Here is an 18,651-nt window from a genome sequence, read left to right as displayed (position 1 = left end):
ATCTTTCCAAGTCCATATACACCAGATCTTGCTGTCATCTTTGTCTCTGCATTTTTTTTGTTTGCTTTTGGGTCACACCTGGCAGCGCTCAGGGGTTACTCCTAGCTCTATGCTCAGAAATAGCTCCTGGCAGGCTCAGGGAACCATGAGATGCCAAGATTCGAACCACCAATCTTCTGCATGAAAGGCAAAAGCTTTACCTCCATGCTATCTCTCCGGCCCCTGTCTCTGCATTTTCTTATCCAATGCCCATGCCTGGCACTCCAACTGAACCCACTTGTAATCCCCTTTTCCACTGCTGACATCAGGTGAGAGGCACTATAAATGCTTGACAGGATCATTATGATCTATAGCTGATCTCCCCGCCTTCCTCATTTAATCCTAGTACAGTGGTCAGAAAAATTCTATAAAAAGAAGGCAAATTCTAAAATTTTCAAATTCTAAAAGCCTCATAATCACTTTGCAGTAGGGAATCAATGAAATTACATGATACAAAATATTTTTGTGGCTGTACCTCATCTTCCTGCCAAGTATTTTAGGTTCTAGCATTTAAGTTTGTAAAATTACTCAGAATGATGAAATCTTGTGGCATGCAAATGTTGCAACAGCAACTTAAGCGTTTTCCATGTATTTAAGGTACTTGACATCTAACTATAAAGTTTTAAAAGGGTGGCTTAGTATTTTGGATTCCAAATGTCTATAGTTTAATTTTTACATTAGAAAAGTAACAAAGGAAAACTTAGAAATTCCCTGGTTTTCTTCTTTTCCCTTGGATTACTTTGGTATGTGGAGATTATAGTTTACTGAAACTTTCCAAAGTTCAATGGGAGGAAAAGTTCAACGTCACAGAATTGTCCTGTAATAGAATCAGAGTTTTAGTTTATGACAGGAAGACCCCAAAGGACAGCCAGAAAGTGGAGACCTGGTGGGAGGAGGACCTTAGGAGCCAGGAGGTACAACAGTGCCACCACCATCCTGACAGTTTCCTTTCTTCCCCTACAGACAGCCAGTGAGCCCTGCATAGCTAAGTTTGGTGAGTACCTGTTCTTTTTGTTTTTCGAGTATTTGGTGCAAGAAGACAAGTCCCAGAGGCAGCCGGGAGTCTTCTTGTTCTCTTTGTTTTGTTTCTGCATCAAACTTGGCAATGCTTAGGCACAGGGGTTACTCCTGGCAGTGCTCAGGAACCATATGGGGATTAAAACTATATCTGCTGTGTGCAAGGCAAGTGCACTCCTTGACATACTATTTCTCCAGTCCCTTGGAGCCTTCCTTTTACTGATTATTTAGCTATGTTGTATATCTGCTCATTCAATGCTGTTGTCTGGGAGCTGAAGTTGCAGGGTAAACCCCACTTCTAAATCTGTGTCCTGGTAAAACTTACATTCAAAATGATGTCCCTGGGCAAGATGATGAATCATCCTTATAGGCCTGGGAACTGGAGAACCAGGGAAATACTTTGAATAAATACAGCAAGTATCAGATTTCGACACCCACTTTTGGGCTAGAGTTGAACTTCTCATCGTTCACCTGTGGGGTGGCATCTCTGTTTCCTAGTGGACAGATGAAACAGGAGTTGGATTGGGAACTTGTTCTACTCCATTTTCCTCCTGGTACTTCCTCAAAGTACATTGACTTCTACACTGAGAGTGGGTACCAGCATTCCTGAGAAAGCTTGCAAACTTGAAAAGAAATACATTGGAGGTTGTTTATATTTTCAGCAGAGCACAAAATTTGTGGAGTTCACTACAGCTGGGTGATTGTGCAAGGCCCAACTGGGCAAGTTTTCTTTTTATTCCTTTTTTTTCTTTTTAATTTTTGGGTCACACCTGGCAGCCCTCAGGGGTTACTCCTGGCTCTATGCTCAGAAATCGCCCCTGGCAGGCATAGGGGACCATATGGGATGCCGGGATTCAAACCACTGTCCTTCTGCATGAAAGGCAAACGCCTTACCTCCATGCTATCTCTTCAGCCCCACACCTGGCAAATTTTCCTCACTTATAGGAAATGGGGGTCCTCTTTGTGTTTGTCTCTAGCTGATTTTCCCATGAATGGAGTAGAACTCAAATATGTTTGACATTTCTCCCAGCTATAGCAAAAACTGAAGATCTACATGATGCTAAGGTGGTTGGAAAAAGACCCCATCATAGGTTAAATAGGAAATAGATTTCCTTCTGCCTAGTACAGTGGAACAGCAAGAAACAGTAAAGAAAATTGCAAACCTCACTGGAAACACAGGTGTATACTTATTCTATTTTCTCCCTTTCATTCCCCTTCAGGATCTATACCCAAAGTCTCTTGTCAGTCATTTAATTGAAATCAAGAACAGAAGTCAGTGTGCTATCTCTTCCAGAATACCAACATTTCTCATTATTGAGTAAATATTTTTCCTTTTTTTTTTGTATGGAAAAATCATAGGGCAGATCAGCTAAGTATCTGGATGGTAAAAGCATTCTTGGAGACTCAGATCACACTACTGTCCAAAGTAATTAACTTTTGGAAAATATGTAAATTTCTATGCTGATCTACAAAAATAAAGGACTAGTATCTGATCCAGTCCTTATCCTTGAGGAACAGCAATCCACAAAGATAGATATGACTGAACAGTCAAGACATCCTTTATGCCTCATGTCCAGTAATTTTAGAAGGACTAGGTTAGTGCTGTTCTAAGAGGATGCTCTTCAACACAGACTGTCTGAGGCAGACAGATGAAACAGCAGTTGGATTCTCTTGGTGACTTTGAGGTACCATTTTTGCACCCAGGTCAATGTGCCCTGAGAAGATCATGGCTGTATTGCTTCATTGTCATGTAATTTTTTCCAACCAATGATCTACACCACAATACATAATAAACACCTCTATACTGCAAAGGTCCCAATGGGAAAGCAATGCAGAACCCCACCAGGCTTAATGAGTTAAGATAGCTCTTGAAGTCCCAACTACTTTATCCAGCTCTCTGATAAGGACTTTCATGAGGAAACATTGAGGATATTCAAGGACTCAAAAAACCATGAAAAGAACAACCAACAAGACTCAAGAAGACATGAGAGCAAAATGAGAAAACTTCAAACAAATAACAGAACTGAAATACTTGGTAGGTAAAATGAAAAACTCACTGGAAGACCTCACCAGTAGAGTAACAGTTGCTGAGGACAGAATAAATGAGCTCAAAGATGAGCTACATAACACTTCCAGACAATAGAAGATTAAAAAAAAGGAGAGAGACTTAAATAAGCATCTGATAAGACACCTTTGGGATGAATTGAAGAGAAATAATGTAAGAATCATTAGTATCCCAGAAGACCAGGAAGATAATCCCTATGAAGAAGCAACAGTCAAAAATATTGCTGGAGAGCTCATGTACCCACATACTGAATGTCTGAAAGGTACCAGCTAAAAAAGATACAAATAAAAATACTTCAAGACACATCTTAATGTGAATGATGAAAACCATGGAGACAGAATACTGGAAGTAGCAAGCTCAAAGAATGAAATAATATACAGCAGATTTTCTAAAGGAAACCTTTCAGGACTGAAAGCAGTAGTGGCATATACTAAAAAAATTTAACAAAATTAACACCTCACCAAGGATCATACTTTATTCAGCCAGAATCTCATTCAGATTTGAAGGAACAATAAAGAGCTTCATGGATAAACAACAGCTCAGTAATTCAAAATCAACTTTAAAAGATGATATCATTGGGGCCGGGCGGTGGCGCTGGAGGTAAGGTGCCTGCCTTACAAGCGCTAGCCAAGGAACGGACAGCGGTTCGATCCCCCGGCGTCCCATATGGTTCCCCCAAGCCAGGGGCGATTTCTGAGCACATAGCCAGGAGTAACCCCTGAGCGTCAAACGGGTGTGGCCCAAAAACCAAAAAAAAAAAAAAAAAAAAAAAAGATGATATCATTCAAAATGCATATGATATATCCACAAAAAAGAAAACCATAATTTAGAGACAACTCACTTATTCCAGAAACATAGATACATCTGTCAGGAGCACATTTAAAGTAACAGGGCCTTTCTTAGAAGTCATAAATAGAGCCAGAAATAAAAGAGACAAGTAGTAGTCCAAGAGATAAAAAACACACGAACAGCTTCTATAGTGACATACTAGTTGGGACCACATTTACAATGGAAACAGAAGCAAAGGGAAAGAGATGCAGAAAAGTACTTTATTGCTGTAAAGATATGATTTCTGGAGCTCTCATTGATCAAGCAGTAAGAAGCATTTGCACAAAGAAAGCATGTATACACATCACACTCAAGCTGCTAGTCACCCCAAGTCCTGGGGAGATTCTTCTCCCTTCTCCTTCCTCTCTATCTTTCCCAGACACTTATTTACATGAGAGAAAGTACTCCCAAATTAACCCACTGCTCTAGTTCAGGTTCATTTTCTTTGAGCTCCTTAAGCAAGATATTTGATTAGGACATGACAGCTTTCTAATACAAAGAATAGAGACTTTTGGGGCCCGAGAGATATCATGGAGGTAGGGCGTTTGCCTTGAATGCAGAAGGTCGGTGGTTCAAATACCAGCATCCCAGGTGGTCCCCTGAGCCTGCCAGGAGCGATTTCTGAGCATAGAGCCAGAAGCAACCCCTGAGCTCTGCCAGGTATGACCCCCCCCCAAAAATAGAGACTTTAAATATAACTGTTATTGGAAAGGAAAAATATCAATCAGGTAAACAACCATCCTATAAGTGGGAGGGAATTATAATCAGGAAGATGAACTCAGGAAATAACAAGTATGGTTTTATGTTTTTCACCCTCTCTTATTAATTTCCTACAGGTCCATTACCCTCCAAATGGAAAATGTCACCTAGCCAATCTCCTTGCGTGAATTATACAGCTGACTGGAAGCTAAGAATACTTCAGGATGGCTTGTATTTAGTTTATGCTCAAGTGGCTCCTGATGAAACCTACCAGAGCTTGGCTCGCTATGAAGTGCGGCTACTAAAAAATCAAGACATCATACAAGTGATTAAAGACAAATATAAAACTGAATATGTAGGGAAGTTTTTTGAGTTGCATGCTGAAGATACCATAAACTTGATATTTAACTCAGAACATCAAGTTCTAAAGAATAACACCTTCTTGGGCATCGTTTTAATAGATTATCTCAAATTCAACTCCTAGAGAAATTATTGCTTCTCCTCACCTACCTCTACATAAGTGGAGAAGCTGGTGGGTGGGTGGGAGGAAGCAAATTTCAACACTTTGTCCAGCAGGTGAATTCCTTTGCATGGGGATTTTTATCTCTCATGCTTATTATCTATAAGAGAGAGGAAGGGTCAAAGAGGAAATTCCTTCTGACAATGGTTAGGCAAAGATACTCTGCAATTCCATGAATAAATGTATATGAGTTGCAGGAGGACAGAGAAGTTCCTTCAAAGGCTCTTTTTCTAATCCACTAATACTTGGAGATAAAAATGAAGTCCTAGTCCTATGGGAACCTTAGGAGATATTCTGGATTATTTTTGTTTATTCTTGCATTTTGAGACCCTCAAACAAACAGATCTGCCAACATCTCCACTTTAGATGTAATATATCTTGGAGTCTAGAGAACATTCTCAAAAACTGCTTGCAACAGTCATCAGTGGATAAAAATGGAATTTTCTTTAATTTTATCATACTCAAGGTGCTTTACAAAAGTTGCTGTACAATGAGGTCCTTTGCACCTTTCCATAGGATGTTATAACTTGAATGTGTATGTATACATTCTCATTAGTAAAAAGAGAATAATCATTAAGAATTCTAAGATTTAGGCCCTAAAATTAGAATCAGCAGTGCTAGATTAGGTCATGAAATAGTTTCTTAATCTGTATTGACTGGTTTATATTGACTGGTTTATTACATGACAACACTATGAAGTCAAGGGGTGCATTTTAGTAATGAGAATACAGAGGCAGAAGGAGCAAAGTTTAACCTGCGTTCACCTAGAGAACTAGTTGTGAAAACATCAGTTCTGGAGTTGGTGTTTCCATGACCACATATTTCGTCAGAGCATGTTCAGGTGTCAGGACATGAATTCCAGTAGCCCACGGGGCTGAGAGGGAAATTCCACTGCCAAGTTTGTTCTTTTCCCTGCCAGGAGTAAGGGAGCATCTCCCCATTCTTCACTTGGAAGAAGCATCTTTGTCAATGTGTGAAATCCTAGAAACAATGAGTAGCATTTTGACAGCCTGTGAAGATTTGGACTCTGTTAATCGGCTGCTTGTCTATTGTTGAGAATTATGTCATGTGATTCATGTTAACCCAACTTAATATATGTGTGGTTATTCGTTTAAAGTACATTTTATTAACTAATAGTAACCTATAAAAGCTAATTTAAAAATATATGTATTGTGTACAACAAAAATTGCTCAGGAACAGGTTAAGCTTACACTATGTTTATTATTTTGTAATCTGAGTTGCTGTAGGATGATTGCACTGAATATCACATTCCTCTTGTATTTATATATCTTCTCAGGAAATTAAAGTTGGATCACATATATTTATGGCAAGTTGATGATATTGTCCTTTGTTCTTAGCAGTTGTGTTCCAGAATTTCTTGAGGTCTGATGGTTCAACTATTAGGAATTTTTCTAATCTTGTTGCTATATTAGCCATTCTGAAACTTTCATGATGGGAACATTTTATACCAGGGAAATTGGCAAACATAATAAAAATTTCCATTTTTCCCTCCACTTGTGTCACTTTCCTGGGGAAATTAAGGCAGGCCAGGTGAAAAATATTAGCAAGCAAGGCATATGAGAGGGACTTTTCAGGGCACTGCAAGTCTGCAGTTTCAGTCAGAAAAAAGGCTACTGGCAAATTTTCTTTACATGTTTCAGATAATGGAATTTCAGTCTTTGTGACAATATGTACTGTTTATTTCCTTATTTTTTTAATGTGGGTGGGTGAATTGGGCCACACCTGGTGGTGCTCAGAGTTCACTCCTGACACTGCTTGGAGGAATATACACAGTGTCGGAATTTCGACTGGGGTTAGCAGCACCAAAAGCTGTAACCACTGTACACTCTCTCCAGCCATGTTTCCATATTTCTTCAATAAGATGTTACCATTTTTAACCTATAATATAATGGATGTTGGTGGCAAAGTGAGTTATTTATTTAGACCCCAGAGAAGAAGAGACATAAAGCCAACACTTGCTCACACAAACCCTGATAGTTATTATTAGGGTCAGTTAGCTTTAGATGAGACAGTCCCATTTCTGATGGGTACATTAAGCCATCGAATTACCACGGACCTCCTTGGTTTGATCGCTCTCCACCTCACCCTCAATGCTATCACTAATTTTTCCATGCTTATTTTGCTTCACTGAAGCTACCCTAGAGGGTGGCATTCCTGAGGTCTTGAACTGAAGCGGGTGATTAACTGAAGAATGACCCCATTCTTGCAGTTAGTGGAGCAGACTGATTCTTGGTGATGTACAATTGTGCATTTGATGACAATCTAGTCTTGGTATGCTTCAATCCCAAAGGAAATTTTCTTTTTTTTTTAATTTTTTTATATTTTATTTAAACACCTTGATTACATACATGATTATGTTTGGGTTTCAGTCATGTAAAGAACACCACCCATCACCAGTGCAACATTCCCATCACCAATGTCCCAAATCTCCCTACTCCCCACCCGACCCCTACCTGTACTCTAGACAGGCTTTTCATTTCCCTCATACATTCTCATTATTAGGACAGTTCAAAATGTAGTTATTTCTCTAACTAAATTCATCACTCTTTGTGGTGAGCTTCCTGAGGTGAGCTGTAACTTCCAGCTCTCTTCTATTTTGTGTCTGAAAATTATTATTGCAAGAATGTCTTTCATTTTTCTTAAAACCCATAGATCAGTGAGACCATTCTGCGTTTCTCTCTCTCTCTCTCTCTCGCTCTATCTCTCTCTGTCTGTCTGTTTGTCTCTGACTTATTTCACTCAGCATAATAGATTTCGTGTACATCCATGTATAGGAAAATTTCATGACTTCATCTCTTCTGACAGCTGCATAATATTCCATTGTGTATATGTACCACTATTTCTTTAGCCATTCGTCTGTTGAAGGGCATCTTGGTTGTTTCCAGAGTCTTGCTATGGTAAATAGTGCTGCAATGAATATAGGTGTAAGGAAGGGGTTTATGTATTGCATTTTTGTGTTCCTAGGGTATATTCTTAGGAGTGGTATAGCTGGGTTGTATGGGAGCTCGATTTCCAGTTTTTAGAGGAATCTCCATATCGCTTTCCATAAATGTTGAACTAGATGGCATTCCCACCAGCAGTGGATAAGAGTTCCTTTCTCTCCACATTCCTGCCAGCACTGTTTATCTCATTCTTTGTGATGTGTGCCATTCTCTGTGGTGTGAAGTGGTACCTCATCGTTGTTTTGATTTGCATCTCCCTGATGATTAGTGATGTGGAGCATTTTTTCATGTGTCTTTTGGCCATTTGTATTTCTTCTTTGTCAAATTGTCTGTTCATTTCTTCTCCTCATTTTTTGATGGGATTAGATGTTTTTTTCTTGTAAATTTGTCAGTGCCTTGTATATTTTGTAGATTAGCCCCTTATCTGATGGGTATTGGTGAACAGTTTCTCTCACTCAGTGGGTGGCTCTTGTATCCTCAGCACTATTTCCTTTGAGGTGCAGAAGCTTCTCAGCTTAATATATTCCCATCTGTTAATCTCTGCTTTCACTTGCTTGGAGAGTGCAGTTTCCTCCTTGAATATGCCTGTAGTCTCAATGTTCTGGAGTGTTTTGCCTATATGTTGTCCTATATATCTTATGGTTTTGGTCTGATATCGAGGTCTTTAATCCATTTGGATTTTACCATCGTATATGATGTTAGCTGGGGGTCTAAGTTCAATTTTTTTGCAAGTGGCTAGCCAGTTGTGCCAACACCACTTGTTGAAGAGGCCTTCTTTGCTCCATTAAGGATTTCTTGCTCCTTTATTAAAAATTAAGTGATTGTATGTCTGGGGAACATTTTCTGAGTATTCAAGTCTATTCCACTGATTTGAGGGCCTGTCCTTATTCCAATACCATGCTGTTTTGATAACTATTGCTTTGTAATAAAGTTTAAAGTTGGGGAAAGTAATTCCTCCCATATTCTTTTTCCCAATGATTGCTTTAGATATTCTAGGGTGTTTATTGTTCCTAACGAATTTCAAAAGTGCCTGATCCACTTCTTTGAAGAATATCATGGGTATCTTTAGAGGGATCTCATTAAATCTGTATAATGCCTTGGGGAGTATTGACATTTTGATGATGTTAATCCTGCCAATCCATGAGCAAGGTATGTGTTTCCATTTCCACGTGTCCTCTCTTATTTCTTGGAGCAGAGTTTTATAGTTTTCTTTGTCCTTCACATTTTTAGTCCAGTTGATTCCAAGATATTTGAGTTTGTGTGGCACTATTGTGAATGTTTTTTTTTTTTAATGTCCATTACTTCCTTATTACTATTGGTGTATAGAAAGGCCATTGATTTTTGTGTGTTAATTTTGTAGCCTGCCACCTTGCTATATGAATCTATTGTTTCTAAAAGCTTTTTGGTAGAGTCTTTAGGGTTTTCTAAGTGAAGTATCATGTCATCTGCAAACAGTGAGAGCTTAACTTCTTCCTTTCCTATCTGGATTACCTTGATAACTTTTTCTTGCCTAATCGCTATTGCGAGTACTTCCACTGCTATGTTGAATAGGAGTGGTGAGAGAGGACAGCCTTGTCTTGTGCCAGAATTTAGAGGGAAGGCTTTTAGTTTTTCTCCATTGAGGATAATATTTGCCACTGGCTTGTGGTAGATGGCCTTAACTATATTGAGAAAGGTTCCTTCCATTCCCATCTTGCTGAGAGTTTTGATCAAGAATGGGTGTTGGACCTTATCAAATGCTTTCTCTGCATCTATTGATATGATCATGTGATTTTTATTTTTCTTGTTGTTGATGTTGTGCATTATGTTGATAGATTTACGGATGTTAAACCATCCTTGCATTCCTGGGATGAAACCTACTTGATCGTAGTGGATGATCTTCTTAATGAGGCATTGAATCCTATTTGCCAGGATTTTGTTGAGGATCTTTGCATCTGCATTCATCAGCGATATTGGTCTGTAATTTTCTTTTTTGGTAGCATCTCTGTCTGGTTTAGGTATCAAGGTAATGTTGGCTTCATAAAAGCTATTTGGAAGTGTTTCCGTTTGTTCAATTTCATCAAAGAGTCTTGCCAGGATTGGTAGTAGTTCTTCTTGGAAAGTTTGAAAGAATTCATTAGTGAATCCATCTGGGCCTGGGCTTTTGTTTTGGGGCAGATATTTGATTACCGTTTTAATTTCATCAGTAGTGATGGGGGTGTTTAGATATGCTACATCCACTTCCTTCAAACGTGGAAGATTATAAGAGTCCAAGAATTTATCCATTTCTTCCAGGTTCTCATTTTTAGTGACGTAGAGTTTCTCAAAGAAGTTTCTGATTACCCTTTGAATCTCTGCCATATCAGTAGTGATCTCTCCTTTTTCATTCCTAATATGAGTTATCAAGTTTCTTTCTCTCTCTTTCTTTGTTAGTTTTGCCGTTGGTCTATCAATCTTGTTTATTTTTTCAAAGAACCAACTTCTGCTTTCGTTGATCTTTTGAATTGTTTTTTGGTTTCCACTTCATTGATTTCTGCTCTCAGCTTTGTTATTTCCTTCTGTCTCCCTATTTTCGGGTCCTTCTGTTGAGCACTTTCTAGTTCTATGAGCTGTGTCATTAAGCTACTCAGGTAAGCTCCTTCTTCCTTCCTGATGTGTGCTTGCAAAGCTAAAAATTTTCCTCTCAGTACTGCTTTTGCTGTGTTCCATAAGTTCTGATAGTTTGTGTCTTTATTGTCATTTGTTTCCAGGAACCTTTTGATTTCCTCCTTGATTTCATCTTGGACCCACTGGTTATTCAGTATGAGGCTATTTAACTTTCAGGTGTTAAAGTTTTTCTTCTGTGTCCCTTTGGAATTCACAAATAATTTCAAAGCCTTGTGGTCAGCGAAGGTAGTCTGCAAAATTTCTATCCTCTTGATATTATGGAGGTATGTTTCATGTGCCAGCATGTAGTCTACCCTGGAGAATGTCCCATGTACATTGGAGAAGAATGTGTATCCAGGTTTCTGGGGATGAAGTGTCCTATATATATCCACTAGGCCTCTTTCTTCCATTTCTCTTTTCAGGTCTAGTATATTCTTGTTGGGTTTTAGTCTGGTTGACCTATCCAGTGTTGACAAAGCCGTGTTGAGGTCCCCCACAATTATTGTGTTGTTACTGATATTATTTTTCAGATTTGTCAACAATCGTATTAAATATTTTGCTGGCCCCTCATTTGGAGCATATATGTTTAGGAGAATTATTTGTTCCTGCTCTACATACCCCTTGATTAATATAAAATGTCCATCTTTGTCCCTTACTACCTTCCTGAGTATAAAGTTTGCATTATCTGATATTAGTATGGCCACTCCAGCTTTTTTATGGGTGTTGTTTGCTTGGATAATTTTTCTCCAGCCTTTTATTTTGAGTCTATATTTGTACTGACTATTCAGGTGCGTTTCTTGTAGGCAGCAGAAGGTTGGATTGAGTTTTTTGATCCATTTAGCCACTCTGTGTCTCTTAACTGGTGCATTTGTCCATTGATATTGAGAGAAAGAATTGTCCTGGGATTTAATGCCATCTTTATATCGAAATTTGGTGTGTCTTTAGGTGATCTTGTCTTAAATTAGGTCTTTCAGTTTTTCTCTTAAGACTGGTTTTGAGTCTGTAAAGTTTCTGAGCTGTTTTTTGTCTGTGAAACCATGTATTCTTCCGTCAAACTGGAAAGTGAGTTTTGTTGGGTACAGTATTCTAGGTGAAGCATTCATTTCATTCAGTCTTGTCACAATATCCCACCACTGCTTTCTGACATTGAGTGTTTCTGGTGGCAGGTCTGCTGTAAATCTCAAGGATGCTCCCTTGAATGTAATTTCCCTTTTTGATCTTGCTGTTTTCAGAATTCTGTCTCTATCTGTGGGATTTGTCATTGTGACTAGGATGTGTCTTGCGGTATTTTTTCTGGGGTCTCTTGGTTGGTACTCTTTGAGCATGCAGGATTTGATCACATATATTTTTTTTAGCGCTGGAAGTTTCTTTTTAATGATGTTCTACCTTGACCATTGATTCTTCCTGGAAATTTTCTTCCTGAGTCTCTGGGACTCCAATGATTCTTAAGTTGTTTCTGTTGAGCTTATCATAGACTTCTATTTTCATCTGTTCCCATTCTTTGACTAATTTTTCCATTGTCTTTTCATTTGCTTTATGTTTTTTTTTCCAATCTCTCCCACTGTATGGAATTGTTATTTATCTCATCTTCCACAGCACCAAGTCTATTCTCAGCTTCTGTTACCCTGTCCCAGAGCTTATCCATTTTGCCATTCACTTTGTTTACTGAGTTTTTTAGGCCTGTTAGTTGACATGTTATTTCAGTTTGGAGTTTTGTGATTTCCGTCTTCATATTTTCTTTGTTCTTATTAGTTTTCTGTTCAACTCGATCCATGGTTTCTTTGAGTTCTTTGAGCATCTTCCATATTGCTTATCTGAGAGTTTGATTAGTTGGTTGGTCATTATCTGGTCATCAGAATTGTCATCTTCATTTTCTATGTCTGATGCTGGCCTGCGTTGTTTCACCATTGTTACACTTGTATTGTGGGTTTTTCTCCATGTTGTGGTGGTATTCATTGGCTAAATGATGTAGGTAGCCACACTCCTCTGGCTCTGCCCTTTCTGGGTGTGTCGACTTGCTTCCAAGGGATGGGAGTCCTCCGTGGATGAAGCCTCACACAGGATCAAATCTTAGGCCCGAGCACGCAGCAAAGAAGACAGTTTAGAGAGAAATACTGGGCTTCAGTGATCCAGCACAGTTCTTAGTGTGATTTTTTTTCTTCTTGTTGCGATGGTGTTCTTTCCTTAGAAAGAGCACATAGCCGCGTAGCAAAGCAGAGCAGTCTTGCTCTGCTGGAGCCTCTTTTCAGCCCACTCCCAAGAGGTTCACATGACAGGACAGTAGACAGACACACACAGGCAGCACTCACAATTTTTCACAGTTGGGCCCCACTGGGCAGGCATAGTTTCATAGATTTTCCCAGCCTGATGTCACAAACAGGGGACCTGGCTTCTGTAAAGTACTGCTTATAGCCGGTTTTCACATTATGGAGCAGTTCTTTGGCGTTTCTACCCTAGAATGGGCCTCTGGGAGAGCAAGTTTTCTGGAGTCTCTTTTCGGCCCCTCCCAAGATTTCACGGGACAGGACTCTAGACAGACACACACAGGCAGCACTCACAATTCTTCACAGTCAGGCCCCATTGGGCAGGCGTCCCAAAGGGAATTTTCATTATGAGAGTAAGAGTACAATTTTTATGAGGGAAGGCATCAAAACTCTAATCACTTATGGTTCTTTGAGCCAGAGTTATACCTTAGCACATACTCACATCTGTCCTGGAAGGAAACAACTCTTTAGGGGTTACCATGGGCCAGGTCCAATGTGATTTTTAAGTCTTATTCCTGGTCTACTGAATTAATGTTTATGCCAGTGAAGTCTAACAACCTACTTTGTGGGAGCCTCTGCTCCATGGGGTAGGCTTCTGTACATTAAAGCATATGTACATGCAGTGCTAGAGATAAAACAGGGGTTAGCTACATGCAAGGCAAGCACTTTACTTCCTGTACAATGTCTTTGGCATAAGTATTTGTTTTAAAATCTAATGATAAAAAAGGAAAAATAGGGGCCGGAGAGATAGCATGGAGGTAAGGTGTTTGCCTTTCATGCAGGAGGTCATCGGTTCGAATCCCGGCGCCCCATATGGTCCCCCGTGCCAGCCAGGAGCAATTTCTGAGCCTGGAGCCAGGAATAACCCCTGGGCACTACCGGGTGTGACCAAAAAAAAAATGGAAAAATAAAACTAGAGGAGGTTCTTAAGCAGTGTTCAGTGGACCACTTCCAATGACCCTTAGCTAAGGTGGTTCCATGTTTCAAACAAGGCCAAGTCCAGTGGTACTGGTGGGAGGAGTATGACGAAAAGACTCAAACTCAGGACACATGCATGCACAGCATGTGCCGGAAGCCATTTCCCCAGGCCCTGTGAGGAAATTTCTGACCATTTCGTGCTAAGTGGCAATTACTTTTTAATGGACAGCAGTAAATTTGTGTTGATTATCTCTGGTCTAGAGGTTGAAAACCATTGGCTTCAGTAACTTGGCAGCCCAACTAAGTATGTCAATGGAAACACAACACAGTTCATGAGGCTACGCCATGAAATGGCCTGGGAACACCCATTCCCAAGGGGAACTGGTAAGCAGTCTCAGATGGTCTGTCTCACTAGTGATCAGTGTGAAGTCTGGCTCTTTTGAATACCTTCCCAAGACTCCAGAGATAGTACCAAAAGTAATAAAGTATATCTAAAGGAAAATAAAGCAAAGGGTAGTACTGGTTCTTTTGGAAACAGTCATATAAATATCATGGGCACCATCTCAGTATTCTCACAGCAGGTTTCTAGAGAAGAATATCAGCCTAGTCCTGTCTACTTTCCAGAGATACTGAGGGATTGGGAGAATTCTTTAAAAAGAATCCTGTCTGGTGCTGGAGAGATAGTATGAGGATGACAATTCTTACTTTGCACATGTCCATCCCTAGTTCCATCTTGGAACAGCAAATGATTCCCTGAGCACCGCTAAGGAAGATCTATGAGCATAGAATCAGGAGTAAGCCCTAAGAACTTCTATATGTGAACCCCAAACCAAGTCTGTCTAAAGGATTCCATATTTGTATTAATAATGACATAACAAATGAAAACAAAGCATGAAACCTCATGTCATTCACAAGGGTCTAGCCAAGGGAGGATATAGCAGAGTTAACAGACACACTTTGCCAACAGATGGAATACACGCTTTACATGTGGGAGCCTCAGGTTCAATCCCTAATACTACCTGGCCCCTGAGCACCAGTGGGGAGTCATTCCCAAGTACTGAGCTGGAAGTAGCCTCTGATGCTTCTAGATGTGACACACACACACTTTTTTTTAAGAAACGGGGAAAAGGCAAAAAGAAAAAAACCAGAGCTGAAATATTTATCACAAAATTTCTAGTCATAGTTGATCAATCTATTGGATATCACATATTTATTAATTTGATTGCTAAATAAATTCCAATAGCATATTAAAATCTTGTTTAATCTTTGTAGAAAGACTGACCAAATAATTTTGAATTTCCCAACAGATCTAATGATTTAACCAATAAAACTGCCAATTTTTTGAGACATAAAAATAGGTTTGGCCAGCAATTATTTATGCCACTAAACTTCTTGAACAAAAAATCAACATATTTTATTATAATCTCAGAGGAAATTATGTGCAATCTCTTGCATTAATTGAATTTAAGGTAAGCCAAAAAAAAAAAAAAAAGAAGAATCTATAGTTTCTTGGCAACTTATAAAACATGTTCTTAATAAACTCAAATTGTGTCTTATTTTCCTCTCCTTAATTCCCTTTGTTCTAAGAATGCACAGGATTTTCTCTTTACAGAGTGAATTTGGGCTCAGGGCAGGGGACTGGAGAGAGACTCCAGCACACAAGAACTTCTGGGAAAAAATTTTGTTTGATTCTGTATTGAGAGAGAAGAACGGGGCCTCTTCCCTGGAGGCTGGACTGCCACTGAGTCAAACGGAGGCACTCTGGGACTGTGATAGTCCTTTGTGCTTGGTTCTTGGCACACATTTTCTTTATTAAACTTTCATTTACCCCAAGGCACATGAATTCTTCAGTAGGAGGCATCACCAGCTACCATTTTTTCAATACCTGGATTTTCAAATCATGTCTGCTCTTCTCCAAAGTTACCATTATCTGATAAACACCTTGCTTATGGGCCGGAGCAGTGACAGTGCAGTAGGACATTTGCCTTGCACGTGACTGAACTAGGACGGACGTATGTTTAATCCTCAGTATCCCATATGGTCCCCTGAGCCAGGAGCAATTTCTGAGCTCAGCTAAAAGTAACCCCTGAGTGTCACCAGGTATGGCCCAAAAAACAAAACAAAACAAAACAAAAGATCTTGCATCAGTTGGATAAAACTTAAACAAGTGAATGTTGCAATTTAATGGCACTGGGGTGGGTGAAACAAACAGGCATTCATTTATTCACACTTTTTGGTTTTGAAAAAAACCAGAAAAATGGCTAAAAAACTGGAGACTTTCCCCTCCATTTGCAGTCCACTAACATTCAATAGGCACTGGCTAGTCTGTAAAGCTCTGGGGCTAAGATGTCTGTGGGTGCACATGCCAAATAGTCTCATTGGTGGAGAAACATAAAAACAAACAAACAAACAAACAAAAATATATCTTAATTATTTCAGAACCCAGAGGTCAGAACTTGACTTTTTTGAGAGGAGTAAATACTGGAAGACAATTTTTCCTTTGTCACTTGCATGGAACTATGCTCAAACTTAAACCTCAAGCCCCAAAGCCTGAACACTGGCTATTATCTTGAAACAGAAGAAAAAACAGGTGAAAGTTCATCTAGTAAAAGCAAACTCCTGCATGTGACTGGAAGTCAGTGGGACAATATGTGTGAACCCTAGTTCCTGTAAATAATATGGCTGCTCACATCCTTCTTCAGGATGCTGGAGAGCAATATGGGGGTGAATGGGTGAGTGAGGATGTAGGGGCCGGAGAGATAGCATGGAGGTAAGGCGTTTGCCTTTCATGCAGGAGGTCATCGGTTCAAATCCCGGCGCCCCATATGGTCCCCTGTGCCTGCCAGGAGCAATTTCTGAGCCTGGAGCCAGAAATAACCCCTGAGCACTGCCAGGTGTGACCCAAAAACCACACACACACACACACACACACACACACACACACACACACACACACACACACACAAAGAGAGTGAGGATGTAAGCATTCTGGGATCCCTCCCACATTCCAATAAAATGATAAAAACAGAATATGGCTTACTCTGCCCTGGAACAACATTCTCTGTGCACGGGAAGGAGGTTAGAGTTCAGGGAAGGATTTCATACCTTGACTGGAACTCTCTGCTCTTGTCACTAGCTCTCCTCCTCTCCCCTGCCTCTTCTCTCTTGTCCTAGACCCCATGGCCTCTGCCCTCTCACTGCACACTGTGCTTTTAAGAAATAGAAAATAAAGCAAAAACAAAAAGCAGAGCTGAGATATTTATCATAAAACTTCTAGTCACTAGTTGATCAGTCTATTTGCATATCACATATTCGTCATTTTGATTGCTAAATGAATTCAAATAGTATATTAAAATCTTGTTTAATCTTTGTAGAATGACTGGAGAAATAATTTTGAATTTCCCACCAGATTTAATGATTTAACTAATAAAACTACTACATTTTTTGCATGAGGTTTCATGCTTTGTTTTCATTTGTTATAGTCATTATTTTTTTCTTTTGCCCCCCAATTCACAATACAGACCAGGCAAAGGGGCTGTATTGAGGTGTATATGGGGTGCATTTACTATACCTCCTCTTTCTATACAGTCAGTGTAAAGAACACAGCCTGTGATAAGAATTGGGAGGCCTTGTCTTGTCTTTTCTTTTTTTTTAATTTTTTAATATATATATATAAAATCCTTCACCAGTGCAACATTCCCATGACCAATATAGTTATAGTCATTATTAATCAAAATTATGGAATCCTTTATATAGACTTGGTTTGGAGTTCACACCTAGAAGTTCTTACTTAATCAGGCTTACTCCTGATTCTATGTTCATAGATCTTTCTTAGCGGTGCTCAGGGAATCATTTGCAGTTCCAGAGATGGAATTAAGAATGGTCATGTGCATAGCCAGGAATAACCCCTGGGGAGTGGGAGAAGAAAACTATAGCACAGATGGATTTCTTTTTTCCCCTTTTCCTCACTTAGAATGATACTTACCTAGCAAAAAAAAATCTTGTATTTCTTTTTGTATAGAATCCACAAAGTGGTTGGGCTAAATGATTCAGTGAATGCTTTCCTTCCTTCCCTCATATTCATGGATTAATTGGTAAAGTTCAAGGATGCTGTTGGGTGCTTATGGCATCCACGGCTTTCTGCTGGCCTTTGGGAAATAGCTAGATTCCCACCACAATCTGCTGGTGGCCCACGAGGAGAGAGCTAGAAAATAAGATTGATTGATAAGGGACAGTGAAGGTGCCAAGATAGTCTCTGATAAAGATAAAATTGAAGCTTACTGCCAGACAGAACTGTCAATTCAAGAATTGGACATATACACAATGGAATATTATGCAGCTGTCAAGAGAGATGAAGTAATGAAATTTTCCTATACATGGATGTACACGGAATCTATTATGCTGAGTGAAATAAGTCAGAGAGAGAGAGAAAAATGCAGAATGGTCTCACTCATCTATGGATTTTAAGAAAAATGAAAGCCATTCTTGCAATAATAATTTTCAGACACAAAAGAGAAAAGAGCTGGAAGTTCCAGCTCACCTCAGCTCACCACAAGAGTGATGAGTTTAGTTAGAGAAATAACTACATATTGAACTGTTCTAATAATGAGAATGTATGAGGGAAATGGAGAGCCTGTTTAGAGTATAGGCGGGGGTTGGGTGGGGAGGAGGGAGACTTGGGACATTGGTGATGGGAATGTTGCACTGGTGATG

General features: G+C 39.5%; 1 protein-coding gene and 1 non-coding gene across 2 annotated transcripts; one reads left to right on the top strand and one right to left on the bottom strand.

Moving 5' to 3' along the window:
- Positions 1 to 882: 882 nt before the first annotated feature.
- TNFSF18 (TNF superfamily member 18) lies at positions 883 to 5,132 on the top strand. The gene is made up of 2 exons (XM_049777604.1): positions 883 to 1,033; positions 4,786 to 5,132. Exons 1-2 carry the CDS (start codon positions 883 to 885, stop codon positions 5,130 to 5,132), a joined length of 498 nt encoding a protein of 165 aa, XP_049633561.1.
- A 12,302-nt stretch (positions 5,133 to 17,434) lies between these two features.
- Positions 17,435 to 17,567, bottom strand: LOC126014759 (small nucleolar RNA SNORA51). Its single transcript, XR_007497756.1, has one exon. It is a non-coding gene; the product is annotated as a small nucleolar RNA SNORA51 (small nucleolar RNA).
- Positions 17,568 to 18,651: the final 1,084 nt, after the last annotated feature.

Source organism: Suncus etruscus, chromosome 7, assembly GCF_024139225.1.
Source record: "Suncus etruscus isolate mSunEtr1 chromosome 7, mSunEtr1.pri.cur, whole genome shotgun sequence".
In the NCBI taxonomy this organism is placed as follows: domain Eukaryota; kingdom Metazoa; phylum Chordata; class Mammalia; order Eulipotyphla; family Soricidae; genus Suncus; species Suncus etruscus.
This window is presented reverse-complemented; position numbering and strand designations above follow the sequence as displayed.